Source organism: Fistularia commersonii, chromosome 29, assembly GCF_037954325.1.
Source record: "Fistularia commersonii isolate RoL2024-O1a breed Wild chromosome 29, RoL_Fcom_v1.0, whole genome shotgun sequence".
NCBI classification, from domain to species: Eukaryota; Metazoa; Chordata; class Actinopteri; order Syngnathiformes; family Fistulariidae; genus Fistularia; species Fistularia commersonii.
This window is the reverse complement of record NC_141312.1, coordinates 9,567,947-9,593,225: the sequence shown is the minus strand read 5'-3', so window position 1 is coordinate 9,593,225 and position 25,279 is coordinate 9,567,947. Positions and strand designations below refer to the sequence as shown.

General features: G+C 38.9%; 1 protein-coding gene across 2 annotated transcripts; it reads left to right on the top strand.

The window, feature by feature from the left end:
* The first annotated feature begins 1,078 nt into the window (after positions 1-1,078).
* Positions 1,079-23,898, top strand: LOC147216937 (integrin alpha-X). Of its 2 annotated transcripts, XM_086177135.1 has the most exons (31): positions 1,079-1,138; positions 2,289-2,406; positions 5,426-5,517; positions 5,603-5,685; positions 6,217-6,331; positions 6,403-6,533; positions 7,044-7,186; positions 7,795-7,945; positions 8,092-8,227; positions 8,312-8,385; positions 11,419-11,536; positions 11,800-11,942; positions 13,322-13,468; positions 13,538-13,735; positions 14,898-15,028; positions 16,466-16,623; positions 17,220-17,386; positions 17,578-17,694; positions 17,933-18,003; positions 18,086-18,227; positions 18,832-18,930; positions 19,016-19,095; positions 21,330-21,407; positions 21,493-21,568; positions 21,731-21,838; positions 21,923-21,964; positions 22,063-22,188; positions 22,267-22,380; positions 22,482-22,532; positions 22,605-22,715; positions 22,859-23,898. In XM_086177135.1, exons 1-31 carry the CDS (start codon positions 1,099-1,101, stop codon positions 23,033-23,035), a joined length of 3,537 nt encoding a protein of 1,178 aa, XP_086033261.1. In that variant the 5' UTR covers positions 1,079-1,098; the 3' UTR covers positions 23,036-23,898. The 2 variants fall into 2 exon arrangements, with proteins under 2 accessions (XP_086033261.1, XP_086033260.1); XM_086177134.1 differs by having other exon boundaries at positions 8,092-8,385.
* The last annotated feature ends 1,381 nt before the right edge of the window (positions 23,899-25,279 follow it).

Below are 25,279 nucleotides of genomic sequence, written 5' to 3'. Positions count from 1 at the left end.
GCGAACAATCAGGAATACAAAGAGGTCATCTCCAACACCAACCTCTGTCTCCTCAGGAGATGAAAATTTCACAGGTCTATCACCAGTTCCTAAGACAGGAGATTAATACACGAATGATTTGGTCCTGTTTCCTTGCACCTCTCAATTGTGCTGACATATTCTTTACCATTTGAAAAGCCTTTTGAGACCTGTGTATTAGGCAATACAGCCAAATGCTGAGGGCGCCATGGCCTCTGCAGGGCGCCACAAAATCAGGGGAAAATAGCATATATAAAATGCAGATTGAGTGGAGTCGACATATAAGACTGTTCTGTATATTTCCTGTGCATCGTGTATTTGCAAGTGTATTTGTAGTTCCTATGTCCTCTATTGTAAGTCGCTTTGGATAAAAGCGTCTGCCAAATGCAATGTAATGTAATAATGTAATGTAATAAGATAACATACACACACGCACACACACACACACACACGCACACACACACACACACACAAAGTAAAAACATGAACACACAAAGTAAAAACATAAATACCTATGATCACAAAAAACACACATGCAGATGCATACACACATGCAGGCGCATGCACACATGCAAATGCATGCACACACCCGTGGCTCATATCAATATCCCCCTCAAAAGTCACATACTGTTGCACTGAAAAAGGAAATGCAAGACTGCAGAGTTAAAATTACTCGTACCCTTATGTGACAGGAATTCCTCTAACCTCTAGCTTCCATGAACTATTTCAAGTATAATCGTACACTTCAAACACAAACTCCAAAGATATAATTAATTTTTTTTCTAATGAACCTTTTGTGGATTTTTTTGAGAAAGCGCTTGTGATGCAACCTTAGGTTAGATCTAATATTTTGATAAAGAAAGACAAAAAAATCTCTCTGATCCTATTGATCTTATGTAGTTGCTAGATCACATTATCAAAAGTATCTTGCAGAGAGAATTTTCTGCAAAGAGAAGTGAAGATGAAAAGGGCACACCCTGGACACACCAATACTTCCTGTTTTACAAAACAGGAAGTATTGCTCTTGAGAACATTTCAACCCCCTTCTAGAATCATTTCCTTTGGGATGCAAATGCAAAGATGCATTTCAGTTCCCTGCTCTTCTACACACTGGCATTTGGTAAGCTAAAATTGTTGGATTCCTTTTACATGATTTCTAGACGATTCTTAAAGATAATTAACAATTGTCTTGTCATTTTGAGGATAAAACCATGAAAGATGAAGAATGAATCAAGGCGAGATAAAGTAATAATTTAAGTGTTGAAGAAAGTTGTTTTCATTTGCACTTTGAATTTGTTTTTTCTATATAACCTAACCCAAGTTACAGCTGTATTTCCTATGAGATATTGTACCTTGTTGCAAAAGCTCAGAAACACAGGATCGGTGTTTGACCACAGATAAAACACAAAGTCACTGTTTGAAAAAATCAGCCTAGTAAATTGAGTTTATTAGCGGCTTCTTATGAAGAAACAGACAAGAAAATTTTAAAATGAATAAGTAAATGAATAATTTCTCTCTCAAGGACCGAGGTAACAGCACCAAATTGTAAAATTTTTGCGCTTTTTAATTGAAATTTCACCTGCAGTTTGCATTGTTTTTCTTTATCATTAATCTAAACTCACCAAATTACTTGTTGTATAGAGTGGATGTCTCTCAGAACATGTTAGAGGAAATTTGAATTTATTGGTTACAAAAAGAAATGAACAAAAAAAAAAAGCTACATTCATTGCAGCTGGTTCATCTACTGACATTGAACGTCTCTGGGTTTATTGGTACAACTGATTTTACGTAACTCTCTCACAATAATGGAACCTTCTTTTCCCTCATTCACCTTCTCTTTTGTACTCCTCTCTTTTGCTGGTCCCATAAACCCACAGATATACATGCACTCTCATCAGAATACTTCTGGAAATAACAAATGGAGTTATTTGTCAAGGTTGACCAAAGGAACATGGCTTAACCATATGTCTCATTGTTTTCATGCCATCGCTCAGGTCCAGGTGCCTGCAGACGATCCAACAAATCGAAAGGTTAGAAAAGACTTTTAGAGGTTTTGCATTTGTGATCCTTCTTTGGACACTGGAAATGGTGCAAAACATGTGATCTGTAGTGAGGGCAGGGTACAGGTTGAGGAAAATTGATGCACGGCCACGAACAGTGAGCATCACATCTTGAATTTCTTTCTTCTCCTTTCACTTCCAGAATGTTCCCAAAGTAATAGAATTGTTCATTTTATATTCGTAATTCTAAATTAAAAGTCTCTTTTCCAGCCGTCCCTACATCTTTGACTTTCAACATTGATCTGAAAAATTCTGAAGTCTATGAGGGTGAGCACAAGACTTTCTTTGGATACAAAGTTCTTCAGTTCATCTCTGGAACCAATAAAGGGTGAGTTTGTGTTTCCAACTCTCATTCTATTTTCATGATTTTAATTATTTCTTACTAGAACTTGAATTACGTTGTATCTGGTCACTAAAATTCCTAAAGTCTGAGTGCTTGTTATACATAGAAAATACAAAAAAAAGCCATCTCAAACTTAAGGAATCTGTCCATAAAGCTTAGTCGCGGTTGGAAACAAAGGGCAGCCTTTTGGAGACCAACCAACAATGAAAGCAAATCAGACTTACTGGCAATGCAGACCAGCTTCTGACCAGTTGCACCCTGACTGAATGGCCTGTGTCATGGGATCCAGTACTCCACACTCCAAGATCCCAAAACACAGGAGTTCCTCATGTATCTCCTGTAGTACAAACATACCCCCTGGTTTCCATTTGGAGAAGGCCAATGCGGACTTTGACCCATTTCTCACCTTAAGAAAAAGTACTTCCTGGTGAGAGAGCATCAAAACAAAAAACATGGCATCTTGACTCTTGCACACTCAGACTGGCAATGGCAGCCGTAGCTTGAGGCTCACCCTCCAAATCTTCCCTACCTGGTACCTCACTGTATGCCGTCACTGAACACATGCATTTCGACTTCAGACTGGATGCTGCTGGCAACAGAAGCTCCATCAACTTACACATAACTAGGGCCTCAAGATCCCATTTAAGGATAGATCCAGAATAAAGTAAGCTGGCGTGATCAGCTGTTTTGGCCATACCATTCTTAATGCAGTTGTTAATAATAATAATTTAACCTTTATTAATCCCAGTGGGGAAATTTGTTCCCTGATATTAACCCATAATGGTGAATCATGAGCAGTACGCTGCCGTCAACCAGCGCCTAGGTAGCAGTTTGGGTTTTCAGTGTCTTGCTCAACAACACTCCGATACACTGGGAGGAGCAGGGAATTGAACCAGGAATGTTTGGTTTCCAAAGACGATTGCTCTACCTCCTGCACCATGACACCCCATAATAACATGGGGAAGCATGGGCATGGCTAAAAACAATACTCAATCACACAATTGAAACCAGCTGCACTCACTTTAAACAATCCCAGCTCCTTACCTAAACAGATTTATTGCATTGATCATTTTAACAATGATCCCAGACAAGCTCCCATTTATGTTACATTTTAGCAACATAAAACCAGATGTTATTAGTGTTTATAAAAACCAAACCATTACAGGAGCTTGTCAAAGAAAAAAACAAGACAAAAAAAGAAAAAAAAGAAAAAAAAACCAAACCATTACAGGAACTTGTCAAAGAAAAAAAACAAGAAAAAAATAAAATAAAATAAAAAAAACAAACCATTACAGGAGCTTGTCAAAGAAAGTACAGTTACAATCAGTGACTGAACTAAGGAAAAAAAAGCAGGTTAGGTTCTGCTCAAATCACAGAAAGGAATAAAATGGAAGAGTCTGCATAAGGAGAATGTTGCACCGTCTAGGTGTCTGCCGGTAGGATGACAAAAGGAAAGAAAATCCACCGGCTTGAAACTGGTGGAAAAACACAAACACATCAGTCACCAACACCAGGACAGTATTGGCTTCAAACCTGAACAATATGATACTGCTTTTCCCCTTGGTGTGCTACAAGTCAGCTGCCCCATTGAACGGTTGTGTCTGGGTTGAAAGAAGTCAGCACAAGGTGTTTGGCAAGAGCTGTTTGACTGCTCGTATTCTTTTTGACGTCAGCTGTTCTGACTGACAACACAGAACACCTGCATGACAAACACAAGGGGGGCAGGCAGTTAGACAACCGGTATCTAACTAAGGATGTATAAAACCACACACAGAGCAGGGCAGAGGAACTCACCGAATTTATTCTATTAATCTTAAGCAAAATTATATTGTATGATCATAATTTTTATATTTTTCACATTTTCTTTCACTTAAAACTGCGCCAATCATTGCAGTGTGCTCAGCAACATATTCATACTTTATCTGTCGATCATGACGTATATTTGTTTTCCGAGTTATACAAAAAAAAAAATTACATTCCCTGCACACTCAAGTGATATAATAGAAATGTTCAATAACAACACTCTTGGTAAACAACGCAGAGACAACCTTGGACAAAATACTCTGTGTGGAAATCTGCAGATGACACTTATTTAATTGCATGTACAGGCTTCTTTTTTTAAAACCACATTTCACTCCTAAATTAGATTAAAACAACAAATTAGGAAAATATATTAGTCATATCTAATGAAAGCTTTTTCAATTTAAAGCAAATATATACAACATCTTTAAATTCTTTGCACATGATTCAAACACCTGGATTCAATACTCTGTCACTTGGGATTCTTCAGCCTGAAAAAGAGTCAGAGCAGGTGCCAGATTATCTTTATATACAAATAGGTTCGTACTGACCTACAAATTATACAGTTTAATGATGAAGCATTGAGTCGATGGAGTAACATTGTGTCTTCCTTGTACATTGTTCAGTGCATTTCATGAGCGTATGGGATGGGGGCAACTATTTGTCAGATCATGTTCTTTGCCTTGAGTCACAAATGTCACCAAATATAACTCTAAATACAATTTTTTGATGGCACACTAATAGGACTTGGTATCTTCTGCTTGCACATCTTTAACTCTTAATTATACTGGATACGCAGTTTCTTTTATCGAGAAGTATTGAAAACTTTCCTGTGTTTGTTAATGCTGTGTCATGAGTTCTTACTGAGCCAGTCGTGGGCAGCACAGATATCAGCAAAATGCTTTTCCTATAAGACCACCAGTTAATGGGTCCTAGCAATTATAATAGCTCAATGCTAAATTTTAATTTCTAATCATCATCATACTTCATACTTCATACTTCATCATACTTCAAGACAATATTGATTCCAACTGATTTACGTTCATCCTGACCTTATTTACAGATATTCTCCATTAAAGCAGTTTCTGTAATGTTATTCCCCTCTCCAATGCACACCATTATTTTCTTGTGACACCAAAATTAAAAATAAGGCTTAGGGCTCTCCATTAAATAATTAACCTAATCATTGTGTTCTGACTTATAGGATCCTGGTCACTGCACCTCTTCAGAAGAATGGGACAGGGGGGATATACAAACTTATCAGGGGCAACATCATCTCCAATTTCTCCCCAGAAGGTATGTATTTGCATCAAATTCAAAGTGAATTAGCAGATGTGCAAAAATGTAATTGAGAAGAACTAATTTGTTGTCGCTGTTCCAGAACTTTCTTTCAAAAACAAAACAATTCCAGTCAAGCATCTGGGACTGTCGATCACTCAAGATGTCTCAAATTCCCAATTCATTGTAAGAGTCTCAGCTTTTTTAAGTGTTTCTTAACTGTCAGATTGTCACCTATTTTGTGTGTGTGAGGGGAGGGTAATTATTATGAATAAAAAAGAAAATCCACATTGGACATTTGCACAGTGGCACCTTTGAATTGAGATATTTGTATTTCTGTATCACATTTTGCTGGTAATATTCATGCGATTTATGTGCAAAGCTGAAAACGGATATATCAATCCTAATTTTGACACAGGGTAAAACAACTACAACCACCAAGTCACAGCTAAGCAGAATTTCAATCTCATTTGTATTTGTATTTATTTCCCTTGTAATAATTCTTTATCTTTAAACTGTTAGTTTTTTGTCACAAATCTTACCCATGCCTTCAAAATGTGTTAGTTTTCATTTAGTTCTAATGAAAAATCTGACCACTAGAGCTTAATATGATTGATACTTGCAACAAAAAAAGGATCCTGAAGGATATTTTGTATTTTAGAATGTACTAAAAGTTGGAGATACACCCATGATGAACGCCCCTCATATGTGATGCAGGTTTGCAGTCCCAGTATAACACACGAGTGTTATGATAACACCTATCTGAACGGTGTGTGCTACAAGGTGACTGCTGATCTTGAGCAAATCAACTCTTTCACTCCATTTTTTCAAGGTAAAAGACGTGTCTGTTTTCCGGCAGTGTTGTTGGAAACAATTCTCATGACTTATGAATTTTTCAATTAGAATGCACCAAAAAGACCATAAATCTTGTCTTTCTCTTTGATGGATCGGGGAGTATGAATAAAAGGGACTTTGAAAAAAATAAGCACTTTATAGAGGATATAATGAAAAGCCTGATGAACTCATCAATTAAGGTCAGTGGGATGTTAGATTATATATATTGTTATATGCATATCGATATGCAATTTAACCGTAGAAACCATCAACATTTTTCATAAGCATGCTTATATAATTTAGTTGTGAAACTGTAATTCATTCATTTCAATAACTACATGAGTCTTTTTAATTTGTCATGGGACAACTTTTGTAAATTACCGGTATATGCTACATTACAAGCTTTGTCAAGTTGCTATTATGTTATCTTTTTAAACTTGTCATACCAGCAAGCATTGTAAAATGTCTACATTGAGCTTTGTTTTGAAATTTTACAGATTATATTTGTTAACGTCTCAGCTTAAGCTCTGTCACATTATTACTACATTACATATCTAGATAATTGTTTGGTAAAACTTAATCAGTTGTTGTATTTAACATCTTTCTAAAGTTTATGTTCACAATATTCTGAGTATAATACATTTATATTGATAAGTTAAAGTAAAACTTGATTTTTTTTTTGGTGACTTAAATATTTTCTTCATGCCCAGTTTGCAGCTGTTCAGTTCAGTACATCTTCCCGGACTGTTTTTGACTTCAGAGATTATGATAAAGGTGATGCGCTGAAAAAGCTCTATGATGAACCTCATATGGCAGAGCTTACCAACACCCACCTGGCCCTACAGTTTGTGCTGTAAGTTGCATCCTGGCATGATCCACAGTAATGTAACAAACTTTGTTTTTTTCTACCATACAAGAAGATGACTTTTCAATATTACACATAGTATTATTATCATTTTAAAAAAATAAATTGTTATGGTAAGACAAAGCATTGCCTTTTCTGGCTATGTTGTAGTGTAGCTCTTGAGACTTTTTCAAGGTATCATATTTGGTCTCTTGTATCAATAGCGGACCTTTGAAAAAGTCATCATATTCAGAACACCTCAAAGACAGATTGTGCAATCACCATGTTGTGATAGATTAATACAAACTGATTAGACAGCAAATACACGATTGAAAAATATATTAGAAAGTTTCCATATATTACAAATGTATAGTAAGATTTCTGTGAAAAAACAATAAAAATCCATTAAAGAAAATAAATCAATCACAATATGAATTGTTTTGAGTGAATGACCAGGAAGGAAATCTTTCTAAAACATGATAACGGGTTATAGACACTAAAAAAAAAATGAAATACAACAATCTAACTGGAGGAATTTTACATGCAGTTCTACTTGAACAATGCTATTTGCACATCATACAGAATTCCCATTATCTCCCTTTTCTTTTGTTCTTTAGGGAAAACGTTTTGGAAAATAGAAATGCAGGTGCTTCTTCTGATGCAACCAGAGTTCTTGTTTTGATCACAGATGGAGATCCCAGTGACAGAGATCACAATGGAATCATTAACAAATATGATGAAAAAAACATAATTCGTTTTGTCATTGGGGTAAGTTGTGACATCATTATACTGGTGTAGCTACACTTAAACAATTTTGTCACACTCATTTATTTGTTATCCAAGCACCCCCCTCCCCCTAATATCGGGTTGATAATTATGAAAATGCTCTTCTTATCTTAATTGACCATATTAAGGTCAAAATTGACAACCTGGATAAAGTTAGAACTATTGCCTCAAACCCAAAAGAACAAAATGCCTTCAAGATAGAGAACTATAATGGACTGACGGGACTACTGGAGAACTTACAAAAAAAGATCTTCAAAATGGAAGGTGGTATATCTTTCATCTCTCTTTCCTCGTTCCAAAAAAATGGCGTTGCAGGTAAAAATTATTCAGGATTTCTCTCATGTTTAGACTCAAAATTGGCTCTGGCTGGGGACCTGAAGGAAGAAATGTCCCAGAATGGATTCAGTGCTGCCTACTACAAAGTGAGTACTGATAATATCACATTGAAACATCATTTGCTGTCCTCTCATCTTGCCAGGACTCTGAATAGGAAACATTTAATCATTATTTTACACAGCTGTGTGGCAAATTTAGAGTCTTTCTCTTCAATTGTATGTTAGGTAAAATTGTTAGAAAACATTGAATGTATTTATGCTGAAAGAGATTCTGAAACTGTATCAACTATCAATTACTTGGACGGATTTATATCACAAGAATGAGAGATGTTGAGCATTTGAGTAATTGTTGAACTGCAGAAAAATAAATCTGATTACTAAAAGAACAAAATATACAGCAAATAACTGAGAAAATAACTGCTGAGCAAATAGCTGAGGAAATGAGTGGTGTTGGATGATGCAAAAGATGACAACATATGACGGTTTGTCAGGGTTCACAGCTGATCCCCGTTGTAATCTGCGCCAGCTGCAGTAGATGCCGCTAATCGAGATCCCTATAAAGGGCAGCGGCACTCTCTGCCTGGTGCCGGGGGATTGTGGTCTTCATGGACTACTGTGGGACCCTGCCACGACCCGGACCCCACCCTTGCCAACCCGGACCTCACCCCTGCTATGACCGGACCCCAGGTGTGACCTCCTTTCCCTTCCCGAGTCACGGCCGAGACCCAGTTGGCCGGCGTGACCTCTGTTCCCTTCCCGAGTCACGGCCGGGCCCAGACGGCCGGCGTGACCTCTGTTCCCTTCCCGAGTCACGGCCGGGCCCAGACGGCCGGCGTGACCTCTGTTCCCTTCCCGAGTCACGGCCGGGCCCAGATGGCCGGCGTGACCTCTGTTCCCTTCCCGAGTCACGGCCGGCGTGACCTCTGTTCCCTTCCCGAGTCACGGCCGGCGTGACCTCTGTTCCCTTCCCGAGTCACGGCCGGCGTGACCTCTGTTCCCTTCCCGAGTCACGGCCGGCGTGACCTCTGTTCCCTTCCCGAGTCACGGCCGGCGTGACCTCTGTTCCCTTCCCGAGTCACGGCCGGCGTGACCTCTGTTCCCTTCCCGAGTCACGGCCGGGCCCAGACGGCCGGCGTGACCTCTGTTCCCTTCCCGAGTCACGGCCGGGCCCAGACGGCCGGCGTGACCTCTGTTCCCTTCCCGAGTCACGGCCGGGCCCAGACGGCCGGCGTGACCTCTGTTCCCTTCCCGAGTCACGGCCGGCGTGACCTCTGTTCCCTTCCCGAGTCACGGCCGGCGTGACCTCTGTTCCCTTCCCGAGTCACGGCCGGCGTGACCTCTGTTCCCTTCCCGAGTCACGGCCGGCGTGACCTCTGTTCCCTTCCCGAGTCACGGCCGGCGTGACCTCTGTTCCCTTCCCGAGTCACGGCCGGCGTGACCTCTGTTCCCTTCCCGAGTCACGGCCGGCGTGACCTCTGTTCCCTTCCCGAGTCACGGCCGGCGTGACCTCTGTTCCCTTCCCGAGTCACGGCCGGGCCCAGACGGCCGGCGTGACCTCTGTTCCCTTCCCGAGTCACGGCCGGGCCCAGACGGCCGGCGTGACCTCTGTTCCCTCCCGCAACCCGTACTGTTGAGGCCCAGCCTCTGCCGTCCAGTCTGCAACTCGTCTCGTCCAGTCCGGTCTGCAACCTGTACTCGTCTTGTCCCGTCTGCAACTCGTCTTGTCCCGTCTGCAACCCGTCCAGTCTGCAACCCGTCCAGTCTGCAATCCGAACTGTTAAGGCCCAGCTTCTGCCGTTCTGTCTGCATCTCGGCCAGTCTGCAAACCGTCCAGTCCAGTCTGCAACTTCACCCAATTAAAAGCGCTTTCCACCCATCTCTGTCCCGAAGTGTGGTTCCCTGCTCGAGTCCGCCCCAGCACATCGTGACAGAATCCCCCGGCCATCATGGACTCTGGGAACCACACCCACCCAAGCCAGCTCCGTGGGGCGCCAGGAGGCGCCCATTGAGGGGAGGGTACTGTCAGGGTTCACAGCTGATCCCCGTTGTAATCTGCGCCAGCTGCAGTAGATGCCGCTAATCGAGATCCCTATAAAGGGCAGCGGCACTCTCTGCCTGGCGCCGGGGGATTGTGGTCTTCATGGACTACTGTGGGACCCTGCCACGACCCGGACCCCACCCTTGCCAACCCGGACCTCACCCCTGCTATGACCGGACCCCAGGTGTGACCTCCCTTCCCGAGTCACGGCCGAGACCCAGTTGGCCGGCGTGACCTCTGTTCCCTTCCCGAGTCACGGCCGGGCCCAGACGGCCGGCGTGACCTCTGTTCCCTCCCGCAACCCGTACTGTTGAGGCCCAGCCTCTGCCGTCCAGTCTGCAACTCGTCTCGTCCAGTCTGCAACTCGTCTCGTCCAGTCCGGTCTGCAACCTGTACTCGTCTAGTCTGCAACTCGTCTTGTCCCGTCTGCAACTCGTCTTGTCCCGTCTGCAACCCGTCCCGTCTGCAACCCGTCCAGTCTGCAATCCGAACTGTTAAGGCCCAGCTTCTGCCGTTCTGTCTGCATCTCGGCCAGTCTGCAAACCGTCCAGTCCAGTCTGCAACTTCACCCAATTAAAAGCGCTTTCCACCCATCTCTGTCCCGAAGTGTGGTTCCCTGCTCGAGTCCGCCCCAGCACATCGTGACACGGTTAAAGACACAAGACAACCGTCTTCACTATAACAACATGCCACAAAATATAATTAGAATTTTCTTTTGATGAATAAGGTTGTCTCACTCTTGTGGGATAAATCCGTACATATCCGTACATATTGTTTCAATGTTTTCTCAGGCTGGCAAAAACAGATTCCCTTCACACATTGCACTCACAAGCATTGTTCAGACTTCAAGACATAACAAATCACACAACCTTTTGCATAATTTCTTACAAAACAAACCTATTTGTAGTTCTTTGATTTTTTTTAAAATGTATGTAATACTTGAACACAGGAATGAGCTGCAGGTCACATCATTTTGTGTTCCCTCTATATGCCTTGTTACTTTGATCATACAACAATTTGTCCAAATAACTGGTCTTCAGAAATACATTTGATTTGATATGTTGTTGTTCTTGCGTTGACAGGACACCTTGGTTCTTGGTTCAGTTGGATCAAACAGCTGGCGTGGTTCACTGTATGAACGCCATGGAGAAATTGAGAGACAGATTGAAGATCCAATCATGCACAATGACTCATACATGGGTACTAGCCATAGTTTACCCTTTTATTAAATTATCAAGCATATTTTTTTTTTAATTTCAATTTATTTTTTATTTTTATCTTTTGGTGACGTTTGTATTACATACAAATTGGACTGCGACAAAAGCAGAAAATTCAATCTTGATTCCATCATTATTTGGGCAATAAATGCGGATATATTCCTATCAACACTTTTAGTAACATACCCAATTATATATTGATTCACTTACATGGTATAATATTTCGGCAATGGTGTGTTGTCACAGGATATGCAGTATCTTCGGGAATGAAGAAAAACACGCCTCTGTACTTTACGGGTGCACCAAGATATGACCATACAGGACAGGTCGTATTTTTCAGACAGAACGAGAAGAACTGGACTGTAGCCCAAAGAATAAATGGAGACCAGGTTGGTGGCTGTCACTCGTGAAATCTTTTTCAGTCATGAAGATTGTGAATCGTAACAAGTGTTGCGCACTTGGGCACATCAAAACACATCTTGGTGTACAGTACTTTGAAGTAATTTCTTTAATCTAGAAATACTGGAACATAACCAGATCATCATAGAATGCATGGTACCCGGCCAATATCTAAGAACAAAATAACACCTGTTAACCCCTTTTACATTGAACTTTTATAAACATAAGATAAGATTAGATTAGATTCAACTTTATTGTCATTACACATGTAAGAATACAAAATAATGAAATGCAGTTAGCATCTAATCAGAAATGCAAAAAGCAGAAGTGCATATGAACAGAATGTGCTGTATTTACAGATAAATGCAGTATTAAAGAATGCATGCAATTTTTTTTTTTTTTTTTTTTTACAGCTAGTGCAAGTATGGTGGATAATTGTTATGTGCAAATTATGTTCAAATAGGTAGTGATTAGTATGATTAATAGATGGCAATATATGGATAGAACTATACAGATGTCTTATACAGTAACTCTACAGGATGGATAATACAGAGGTGTTATAGGAACAATTATACAGAATACACAAAATTTGACAGAATATACAAGCCTAACCGATATAATAAAATAAAATAACCAAAAATAGTGTAACCAGATGAGCAGCTGCCAGATGCTGTTAAAGAGAAAATGTTATAACCAGTAATACAGCTATGAGAAATGCAGATAGCTACAGAGCTGAGAGGAGTGGAGTGATCAGGTGCTGGTGAGGATAAGAGGATAAGAGGGTGGTGAAGATCACCTGATAGGATAATAATAAATAATAAATAGGATAATAATAAAATAGGAGCACAATCGTATCATTTTTGGCGTGCACATTGCACACCTATCTCTGACAGTTTTGAGTCCACCTCGGGAGCTTGTTTATTTACATTTTGGTGCTGAAAAGGGCCTATGTGAGTTTTACTCATTCTAGTATTTCACTAAATTAGTAATGCAAGTAAAAAAAGCAAAGGGCAAAACTACAGTCAGAAAATATATAAAAACAAGAAAAAACAAACTGGTGGATTGGCATTCGTTATTACGCTACACATCACTGTGAAGTTGTCACTGAAAAATTGATTCACTATCAAAAAGGTTTGATTAAAGATTGCGTTTCATCTTAATAAGACACTTCAGCTTTTCAATCTTAATATGTGTAGAGACATTGACTTCTATGGTTATGCTGTGAAAATAGCACAGATTTATTAATTTACCATGTTTTCTTTGAAGAATCATGAATAAATGTCAGCTTTTAAACAGCACTCAAAAGTCTCAGTGAACGACTGATCTTCCCAAATAACATAAATAAAACTGACACCCAACATATTTACAGATTGGCTCCTACTTCGGGGCAGAGCTGTGCACGTTGGATGTCAACACAGATGGTGACAGTGATTTCCTCCTGGTTGGTGCGCCAATGTTCTTCCATTATCAGGAGAGGGCTGAAGGACAGATATACATCTACTCTCTTACCGATGGGGTGAGCCAATGCCAAGCCTCACTTGGGTGCTAAAACTCATTTACCATCCTAACTGTTTGTATGCCACAGCTGCAACTGAAAAAGGAAGATTGGATGAAAGCGCCTTCGATGGGCAGATTTGGCACAACCATAGCCAGCCTTGCTGACCTGAATGGAGATGGACTTAAAGACGTTGCTGTTGGTGCTCCTCTGGAGGATGAAAACAGTGGGGTTGTGTACATCTACCTAGGTGACCGAAACAAGGGGATACGCAGCGACTTCAGTCAGGTACATATTGACAACTTTGTGTTTTTTTTATTTTTTTTTTTGTTTTGTTTTACTTAAAAAAAAAACAGGAGGAAAATGTTGCAAATGTTGATTTGATTGTTTTATAAATTATGTTATATACAGATAACGTTATCCACAGTTTATCAAATCTTTCAATTCAAGCCTGACACAGGATTCTAAATGCTACCTGTAGGATTGGAAAGAATGGCTATATTAACATAATGGATGGAATTCTGGGTCACATTCATCATTCCACAGTGGGGATGATAAATGGGAATAATTTCAACACGTGGTTTATAATGTTACATCTCCCTTTGTATTGTTTGTAATGTTACACGTGTAACATTCAGCTCTCTGTCAATACAGAGCATAACTTCAATTTAACATTAGAAAGATGTTGATATGATATAGAAATGATTTTCATACGATGATTTCAGTTAAATGACATCAGTTAAAAATTGGAAAGGTGTCAAATTTGAATCAGAAAGACTTGTTTAAAATCAGAGTGTTGACAGCTTAAGATCGAAAGGTAAATCATTAACTCAAGTTCAACTGGTAAATACATTATGGATGTAGGTTCAGTCACATGCCTTGGGTATTACTGTCTGGCTACTTGGCTGATCCTAAATCTGAAAATGAGGTCAAAGTTAATATTTAACATTGAACCTGAAAATGACAAAATATTAACATAAATTAATGTAGCTTTTCCTCAAGGAGAGCAATTACTTTCAATCACTTACCAGCGTAACATAAAAACAGCTTAAAATTGTCATGAATTATCTTCAGTTTCTAATATCAAATTGTCCCTGAGGATGTCTTCGTATTCACATGTCAACCTGGACTCTTATTTTTTGTTTTTATCCTTGATGTAACTCAAGTCAGTTTGATGCATTTCAATATTGTGTACAGCACTAAATCACAACAGAATGTATCTAAAGGTACTTTTCATAGAGCAGGGTATAGACTGTAATCTTTATGTTGCTTTTTATACCTAACTCATTTGTTATTAATTAACTAAACTGAATACAAGATGAGTCTGTCTTATAGTGGAAAGCTACCGTTAATTCCAATGTGGGTCAGCATTTCTCTTAACCCCATCTTTGAAGAGTAACACATGCACACATCATTTATTGATTGTATCAATGATAAAATGTAATTCCAGAGAATAATGGGACGCAAAATAAAGCCTGGCCTGAGATTCTTTGGACAGGCCATCAACGGGGACATTGACCTGGGGGAAGATGGACTGCCTGATATTGTGGTTGGATCTGATGGCGCTGCTGTTGTCTTAAGGTCTGGAGACAAAATGTCAATTTCTGAGAGACAACAGCATTTCTCTTCTTTGGAAAAATGCTTGTAATCAACAATCAATCATGTTGATTTCATTTACTTTATTTTGATTATTTATTTTATTGTGGAGTGTGTGTCAGGGGTTTGGGTTTTCAAAGAGAGATGTAGCGAGCAAACTGAAATTGGGCTTAAAACTGTCACTTTGAAACCCCATCAATGCTAAGAGGAAGGTACAGACACTCTAATTTAATTTGCATGCAGGAAGCAAGAAATTATGCAAATATACTGTGCTTATTTGTATCTGTTACAAATTCTTCACCAACATCTGAATCCCCATCTTTGGCTAGAGGTTTTAACATATCCGCTCATTATGCAAGCTCTCAAATATCTACATATTTTCAATTAAACAAGTAAATCCTCAGAAATTCAGATGCCATTATATCTTAAAAAAGTGAGGTGACATCTGCCGTTCTCTTAAAATCCCAGTCTTCAATAGAGTGCATGAAATTTGAATCACTGGTTTGTCATAGCCAAGTCCAAATTGTTTTTAAGGACTGTTTGACCAATTTAACCTGCCAGAGTTTTTATTTCTTTCACTGTGCACCAATATGTACTATTGACCTGGGTTTTTCTGGAAATGGAATGTGTTTCAGGCTAACTCCTTCTAAAGTACTATCTTGTGCACAGCTTATTTGACACAATACCATCTTTACTCCAGATGAGGTTTAAATACATATTCCATGTTGCAGGGACAAAGATCGAAACAAGAGGTTGAATCAAATGGACACACACATGAGCATATGACCAATGGGAATTTATAGTTTGCATCCAAATGTAGGAAAACACGTTTTGTGCATAGGTGCAGGAGCTGGTACTGTTTACGTATCAGTTTGGATCTCTTGCAAGCGTATGCATTTTTGAATGTCACTTATTTTTACTTTGCACGAGCATCAGCCTTGATCGCTTAAAAGTAGCTCAGAGCTTCTTCCTAATAAGTGTGCCAAATTTAACCTTTATTAATCCCTCGTGGGGAAATTCGTTTTCTGCAATTAACCCATCATGGATGAACCACGAGCAGTTGGCTGCTGTCGACAAGCGCCAGGGGAGCAGTTAGGGGTTCAGTGTCTTGCTTGACAACACTTAAAGTTATCAAAATTGTCATGTCAGTGAGTGTGTCAGAAATTTGATTGCCACAAGAAGCTGCACAGGGTGCGCATGCATGCACACACACACATACACACGCTATACATACATGGTTCATCTATGTATATATGTTCAATTGTCCAAATGTTCACTGAATGGCAAGGTAGAAAAAAAATTATTTGCAACATTGTAATTTTATCACAACAATTACACAGCTCTAAAAACTGGCTTTTAGTGTATTACATTTTAATAATTCCTTTTAGATTTTTTTTAATTAATTTATTCATTGTCTTCTAGGTCCTGGCCTGTGTTAAATGTTATGGCTCACCTGTCTTTTCAACCGAAGGAGATAAACACTGACAAAATTGACTGCTTGAGCAACACAAACGTCAATCTACCGATGGCAAATATAAACATCTGCTTTGTCATGGAAGAGACAACAAAGAACAAAATAGGTAAGAAGATGCCTTATATCTAAGCTAAGCATTAGTACAGAGCCAAATGGGCTTTAAGAGGCGCATAAACTTGCAAATAATATTAGCTGCAAGTTACTCAAATTTTTGAGAGTAAAGACAACATTACAGAGAAATCATTCAAATAACATTACAGATGCAATATCATAACAAAAGGAAATCAAAATTACTGTCTTTGGCAATGCATTGTTCAAAAAATGTCTCATCCTACATTAATAGGAAATTATAGGAATTTGTGCATTATACATTCATGCATAGATTTATGAAAAAAAAAAGAGAAAAAGCCTGAATCAAACATAACGTTAAATCAAATACTCAAAATTGATACTCAAAGTAGTTACCTGATTTGGAAATATCTTCTCATGAAATCAAAATCAACATGAAGAACATCAGAATATTTAGCAAAAGAAATATTCAAATTATTATAAAAACAAATTTTAAAAACAAGCAAAGCAATGTGATAAGTAAAACAAAGAACAACTAGTAATGATTCATAAAGAAAATGACATATAATGATAATGACAATAACCGTCTTGCTTAAGTCTTCTACATTCAAATCTTCTTCTCCCTTTCTTCAGGCGGAATAAACTCTGGGCTAAACATTTCATATTTTCTGAATGTGGATCCCACGAGAAAAGCACATCGAGGCTTTTTTAAATCACATGACAGAGAGTCTGGGACCCTAACTTCTGTCTGCCACCTGAGAGAGTGGAAGACCTGCATCAACGTTTCATTGCACATGCCTGTAAGGAGATTTCTTACTAAGCCTCATTAACTTATTACTACCACAACTAACTCATCATTTGTGACTATTATCACATCACTGTCAAGCAACTATATGATGAGCAATCACATCTCAAACCCACATTTATGTGAACCAGTTAACCTTTCTGCAAAATTGTCAACCGGAATTAACACATTCTTTGTTTTTTGCAGACATGTGTGAAAGATACATTATCCCCTGTCGTCATTAAGCTTAACTTTTCACAAGTAAAAAGTGAGGGTGTGAGTGCTTTCCTCAACTTGGACAGTAAGAGACAAACTGCCATTGAGGTACGTACTAAGATACTGCTAAAAATGTGGCTGTGTAAAATATATAATTTATTAGTATGAAAACAATTAACCAAATAATATTATGTGTAGGCATTTAGATATAGTCTCTATCCATCTTCCACCTGCCTAAAAGAGTTGATTAGAAAACGTGCATTTGTGCTTCAATGGAATGATGTGTTAAAGATGTTTACTAATTCAAGAAGTCACTTCTTTTATTTAAATTTGTTTTGTTTTCCAGGTGCCTTTTAAGAAGGAATGTAAAAAAAATGATACATGTATTGCTGATCTAGAGGTGGATTTCAGCTTCGAGTATGTAAAATCGTGTATACATCGCCGCAAGATAATAAACCAAAAAAGATACATACATAAGAGGATCTACTTTGTGTTTCAGGGGGCCTTCATTATTTGTAGCAGAGGATAACCGTTTCAAGGTGTCTATTAAATTGACCAATCATGGTGACGACTCATATAACACCAACCTGACAATATTCTACCCTCCAGGCCTGTCATTCTCCTCGTTACAACTCACAAAGGTTATTCAACGCTTTCTAATCATTATATAAAGTGGACACTTAATGCAAGATACATTCTGCACTAGCAAAATGCAAGTTGAAGTGCAAAGTGACCTTTTTCCTTTTATTCACCTGAAACCTCTGGGGATCCAAATCTTCCTGTGGAGTGTATTTAAGAAAAAGGTCTCAAACAGCTGTATAAAAACCATGTGCAATTCTAATGTATACCGACATATATACCAACAATTTTAATTTAGACAGCACTTTTACTTACGGCACAATATGTCACAAACTTCGAGAGCAAAATTTTAATGTTGGTGGCCACAGTGTGTATGCACTGCTTTGCTTGATGAGCTCACAGGATTCAACACACAAACTAATTTTTATGATTTGTGCTAATTTTGTCTCTCAACACTCAGTGTATTTTGATAAAACAATACTTTAATGTGTTAATGTATTTTAAGTTAACTTTGTGTATATTAAGCCCATACACCTAATCAAACTGTGTGGATACATGCCAGCACAGAGTTTCGAAATACTTCTTTTTACATGATTTTTTATTTTCAAAATGATGGGAAGAAGGACTTTGGAGCCTCAGTTTTAGCATTTGTTCATTTCTTATCAGGCAACCAGGCCAACACTTTTCGTTTGTGACAATCCGGTAGATGTCCTGAACAGGACAACATGTGGCATCAGCCTTCCTGTGTATCGCAGCCAAACATCCGTGAGTTATCCTTCAGAAATCTACCCAGCTTCACTCTGTCTCTGGTTTCTTCACTAAAACTAATGCTGTCTTCTCTATTTTAAAGGCAACATTTATGGCCTCGTTCCACATCTTGAATGGCTATCAATGGAATGATACTGTTTCAATCAGTGTCACAGGGCAAAGGTACAGAGGAACAATTTGTAATTCATGCCAGCTTTATGTTAAAGTAATTGGATTTTACATCCATCACAAACGAGTGTCTCTCTGAGCAGGTCCTGAGCCCGGTAACTGAAAAGGGTGCGTCAGGAAGGGAATCTGGCATGAAAATTGTGCTAAAACCCAAATATGTGAATCGAACTTATCTGAATCGAATATTATACTGGATTTGGGGCCTGGCTTAACAATGATGGCCATTGGTGCAGATAACCTACAGGGTACCAGTGGAAATTGGGCTACTGTCGGTCAAAGAAGGAGAGGAGGAAGGCATGTTCAGAAACAAGGTAGAGGTAGACAAGGCCAAACAAAGGGCGTATGATGACTTGTATGCTAGGTTGGACATTAAGAAGGGAGAAAATTATTTATACAGGTTGGCAAAAACAGAGAGATCGAGATGGGAAGGATGTACAACAGGTTTAGGTGATTAAGGATTGAGCTAGAAATGCATTGACTGAGTGATGGGAGGATGGAAAGAGCACTTTGAAGATCTGATGAATGAGAAAAAGGAAAAGAGGGCAAAGGGTAGAAGAGGCGACTATGGTAGATAACATGCAGGGATTAGAAAAAGTGAAGTGAGGAGGGCATTGAATCGGATGGAGAGTGGATGGCAGTTTGTGCTGGTGATATACCTGTGAAGGTATGGATGTGACTAGGAGAGGCAGCTGTACAGTTTCTGGTTACCGGTAGATTAGTCAATAGGATCTTTGAGAGTGAGAAGATGCCCGAGGAGTGGAGAAGTGTGATGGTACCCATTTTTAAGAATAAGGGAGATGTGAAGAATTGCGATAACTATTGAGGGATTAAGTTGATGGGCCATACAATGAAGTTATGGGAAGTAGTGGAAACTACACTAAGAGCAGAAGTCAGCATTTGTTAGCCACAGTATGGTTTCATGCCTAGAAAGAGTACAATGCAGTATTTGCTTTCAGAATCCTGGTAGATAAGTACAGAGGTGGTCAGGGAGAGCTGCATTGTGCCTATGTAGACCTAGAAAAGCATATGACAGATTGCCGAGAGATGAACTAGGGTATTGTATGAGGAAGGTTGGAGTGACAGAGAAGTATGTTAGACTGGTGCAGGACATGTATGCAAGCTGTGAGACAGTGGTGAAGTGTGCTGTACGTCTAACAGAGAAGTTCAAAGTGGAGGTGGGACCGCATCAGGGTCAGTTCTGAGACCCTTCTTGTTGCAGTGGTGATGGACAGGCTGATGGATGATGTTTGACATGAATCTCCATGGACCATGATGTTTGTAGACGACATTGTGATCTTAAGTGAGAGCAGCGAACAGCTGGAAGAAAATCTAGAGAGGTGGAGATATTTTCTGGAAAGGAGAGTGATGAAGGTTAGTCATAGATAGACAGAATCTATGTGAATGAGAGGGACCCAGGTGGAACGATGAGGCCACAGGGAGTGGAGATAAAGAAGGTACTTAGAACTTAGGGTCAGCAGTCCCGAGCAATGGAGAGCACAGATGAAGAAACAGGTTCAAGCAAGTTGGAATGGCTAGAGAAAAGTGTCAAGGGTAATGTGTGATAAAAGCGTATCAGCCAGAATGACAGCAAAGGTGTATAAGACAGTGGTGAGATCAGCGATGCTGTATGGTTTGGAGACAGTGGCATTGAAGAGAAGACAGGAAGCTTAGATGAAGATGTTGAGGTTCTCTTTGGGAGTGGCAAGGATAGATAGTATTAAAAATGATTCTATCACAGGGACAGCACTTGTTTTGCCGATAAGGTCAGAGATGCCAGACTCAAATTTTTCGGTCATGTACAGAGGAGGGATAGTGAATGTATCGGTAGAAAGATGCTGGAATTGGAGCTGCCAAGCAGAAGGTCTAGAGGAAGACCAGGAGAAGATTTGTAAATGTTGTGGAAGAGGAGATGAAGTTACTTGGTGTGAGAGAAGAGGATACAGAGAATAGGGGAAGATGGAGGAGGAAGCCGAAAGGAAAAGAAGATGAAGATCAATATGTTAATAAATGCCATATTTCATTTTTTTATTCAAAGAATAGGAAAAGGGGTGTCCAGAAAAACTCTTATCAGCAAAAACAACTATGTTTTACCACAAAAAGGAACTACACATCTATATTTTGCTCAGGAATTAAGATTTTGGGTGAACCCTTGCCCATGAATCTCCATGTTAGATACTGTCAAGTAATTGATTCATATTAATACCTAGTAATACAATCTGCCATTTCAGTGATAACAGCAACTCCAGTAGAGCATCTTTGACCAAGAGCCTTCCAGTGCAATTTGAAGCAGAAATGGCTATAACAGTGTAAGTGCAACAATCCATGTTAATGGTGTTTGGGTCTGTTCAGCATCATCTTTCATACCATGATCATAATCCTGTTCCTTCACAGGAGTGAAGACACTATTTCCTACCTTAACTTTACATTGGAAGACAAGGGTCCAAAAAAAATATTTGCCAGATACATGGTGAGGTTATTTTTTTTTCATTCATTTAATCACTTTTCATATGACATGAACAGGGGAGAGTGAAAGGAAATATCTGTAAAAGTGCCATTAACATTATATAGGCAAGTTTTGCCGTGACAACGTGAAGATTTAACAACCAACTCTCTTTAAAACTGTGTTCAGGTGGCTAATCTTGGTGTGCACCCGTTTCCCGTCAGTGTCTCTCTGATGTTGCCAACAAAGCTTGGCTATAACTTTGAAATAAAAAATTATCACATCTTTGTTCAGGAGGTAACGTCCTTGCCACTACTGTTTTAATTATACAATCATATATTTGTCAAACATTTCCAACCATTCTCACTTTAATATTTTCAGAATAGAAGTCAATGCACAAACACTTCTGACTGGAACTCAAAAGTAAGTAAATCATGCATAGTATTCAAAATGCAAAATGTATCACAAAGTAGGTATTAAAATGTATGTTGAAAAATAATAAAATCACAAATCTGTTTCAGTACTGCTCACCGGAAAAACACTGCAAAATCATAGTATGTGACAGTTTCATCATGGATAAAGAATCGACCACAGAGTTTACTTTGTCCGGTGATGCACAATTTAGGGAGATTGAACAGTATATATCTGTGAGTAAGAACACACACAGATGCACAGGTGCACGTATGTGTGCATGCACATGTTAAAGTGGCTCTTCCACTTCACAGAATATTCCTCTTCAGAAACGATTTACTGGAGAGAGTGCAAAGGTACAGTTTAAAAGCTTTATACATGTCAATTATGACAAACAACGCTATGTTCTGGATTCCCACAAAAACAAGGTAGGTTTTTACTAAACTGAAACTGCCTGTTTGATCTATCCATTTTGATTTACCCTGATTTATTTCCATCAAATTATGTATTTACCTTCTGTTTTACATAGGACAGCAATGAGACTGACTTGGAGAAAGACAATGATCCCACAAAGAAACTGGTAAAATCCATCAAACAAATACAATTAAGTTGTTATCGGTAAAGAATTCTAGTTTTAATTTTCTCTAAACAGACGGAAATCTATGTGGAGTTTGTAATTCCACTTGATCGACCACTCATCATCGCAACTGGATCGGGACTGGGATTCTTGCTGTTGATTATAATAACAATTATTATGTACAAGGTCAGTGATCATCAGCCAGTTTTAATGTTTTTCACTCCAATACCTCTGTGATTCGTCAGACAATAGAGCTTAATCATCAATGAATGCAATTAGTTGAGAACATGGTCTGGCTTTTGTCTTACATATTTTTCTTGTTTCCAAAGTGTGGCTGCTTCAAGAGGAAAACACCAATGTATAACCAGGAACAACAGGGACAGGAAGAAGAAGAGGACATTCTTGAAACCAACAAACCAGAGACCAACCAATCAGAACCTGACACGCCAGCAGAAAAACAGGCATTTCTTGAGAAAGATGATTGCAAGCTGAATGGAGATGCATAGAAAATACAGATTTGAATTTACTATTAGTAGCTCAGAGGCTGTCCGGCACACTTTTTTTTTCCCCTTCTTGTCAGAAAATATTTAAGATTTACAATTTAAGCATGACTCTTATAGGTTGTAGGCATTATTTAGAAAGTAATATCTATTTTTCCAATTTAAGTCTTCCAATCCTGGAGGGAACAAATCTCCTTGATAAGGTAGGGTCATGTCTTTGCTTTGCTCACTAGGTTTGAGGACAGGTTTGAATTAGTGACCTGTAATGTGTTCTTGCCTACCAGAAACTTGCAAAAAAGAGGAATCTGCCAACAATTGTAGCAGCTGCAGTTTAGACTTTAGACTCAATATTTTTTTTAGCATTATATAATTGTTCTGTAACATCGATGATTTTAGCAGCACACCTGCTAGGAACACTCCAAAGAACATCTGTTTTGAATCACAGAATTAATCAGAATATTTTAAAATAAAGCAGATTAGACTTTATACTAAATAATAAAAGCAGTGGATATTTAACTTAAAAAATCCTGTATTTGAATATTTTTGTAGATATTTTTGTATTTAGTCTTTAAATTTTAATTAGATGCAAACAATGCTTGAAATATCCTGATATTTTTACTATTACTTCATTGTCATAAAAAAAAATCCTAAAATCTCAAAACATTATTAGTATATTTTCATTATTGAAAGTCATAACATTTTTTTTGTTTTTGTCTTTGAGATAGTTGTTAATACAGAGGATAAAGAAGCAAGTGTCTGTTCTATTAATATGAAATATTTATTTTGTGTTTTTGGAAATAATTTCTGATGTTTTTTTTTTTTCTCAAAAAAAAAAATCCCCCTCTTTGAATAAAACCTATTTTAACTCATGTTTGAATTCCTGTGGTGCTTTTGATTTGACCTCTTGTACCATGTATTCTTTGATTTGTTTTTTTGCAAATTTTCAGCCAGTCTTACAATGGCAAGCATTTTACTTGGAAGGCCTTGATTCACTTGATTCATATCTTTCAACTGACGGATGTTGGAATTGGAACTACCCGGCAGGAGGTCTTGAGGAAGACAAAGGAGAAGATTTGGATGTAGTGAGAGAGGATATGAAGGTAGCTGGTATTTGAAAAAATATACAAATATTTTTATTAATGCTTTGTTGTTTTTAATTCAACTCAAAAGTATTCTTGGTTGCTCTCAGCCACAGCAGGTGGTGATATTTGGAGAAAAGGTTTTCAATTCCCCTTATTGCAACTAAAAAAGATAACACAGACAAAACATAACAGTAGTGTCATATTGGACAAGGCTATTCACATATGCCTCCACACAGTGGGACAAATGAATGCATGCAGTGGCTTATTTATGCTCTACACTGGCAGTATATGCATATGGATACAGAATAAGCTGTTCACGTGTATGCTGTGTTCAAGTTGAGTGTACTTTGGTCTGCTGGAAGCTGAAATTGTAAAGACCAACAGGGGCAGAAAACTGTAGGGGCAGAGTTTTGTTGAATCGTGAAACTGTGAGAGTTTGAAAACAGCAGAACCTTTTGAGCAGAGGCTGCATGAATTTGTGCAAAAATAAACACATTTATTAAACAACTGTAGCAAATTACAAAGAGTGAAACTGGCCATAAACTCATGGCATATTGGACCGTGGCAAAGAGGAAGTGGAGGTCCAGTTTGTCAGAACAGAACACTGATTATGACAGTGGTGGCCAGATCAATCCAAATATTGATAGTATCAATATGAATGAATTACCAATGTTGGAATTGCTGTTAGATCAATACCGGCCCTAACAGATCAATACTTCAGTTTGGTTTTCTCCTCTAGTTTTAGTTACTCTCGTCATGTCAAAAAGGAGACTTGCTTTTGAAAATATGACTCTCACATACGTAGCTATCCAAATTCAGTACATATCTTCTGTTATGTAATCGTGTTTGTGTTAAGAGATATTGCTCCATCGTGGGCTGCATCAACAGAGGCCAGGAGGAGGAGTACAGGAGCGTGGTGGACAGGTTTGTGGAGTGGTGTGGACTGAACCACCTCCAGCTCAATGTCACAAAGACAAAGGAGCTGGTGGTGGATTTCAGGAAACAGAGGACCCATCCGACCCCAGTCACCATCAGGGGTACGGAGGTGGACATTGTGGACAGTTATAAGTACCTGGGTGTCCACTTGGACAATAAACTGGACTGGACTATTAACACCAATGCCAGCTTCAAGAAGGGTCAGAGCCACCTATTCTTCCTCAGGAGGCTC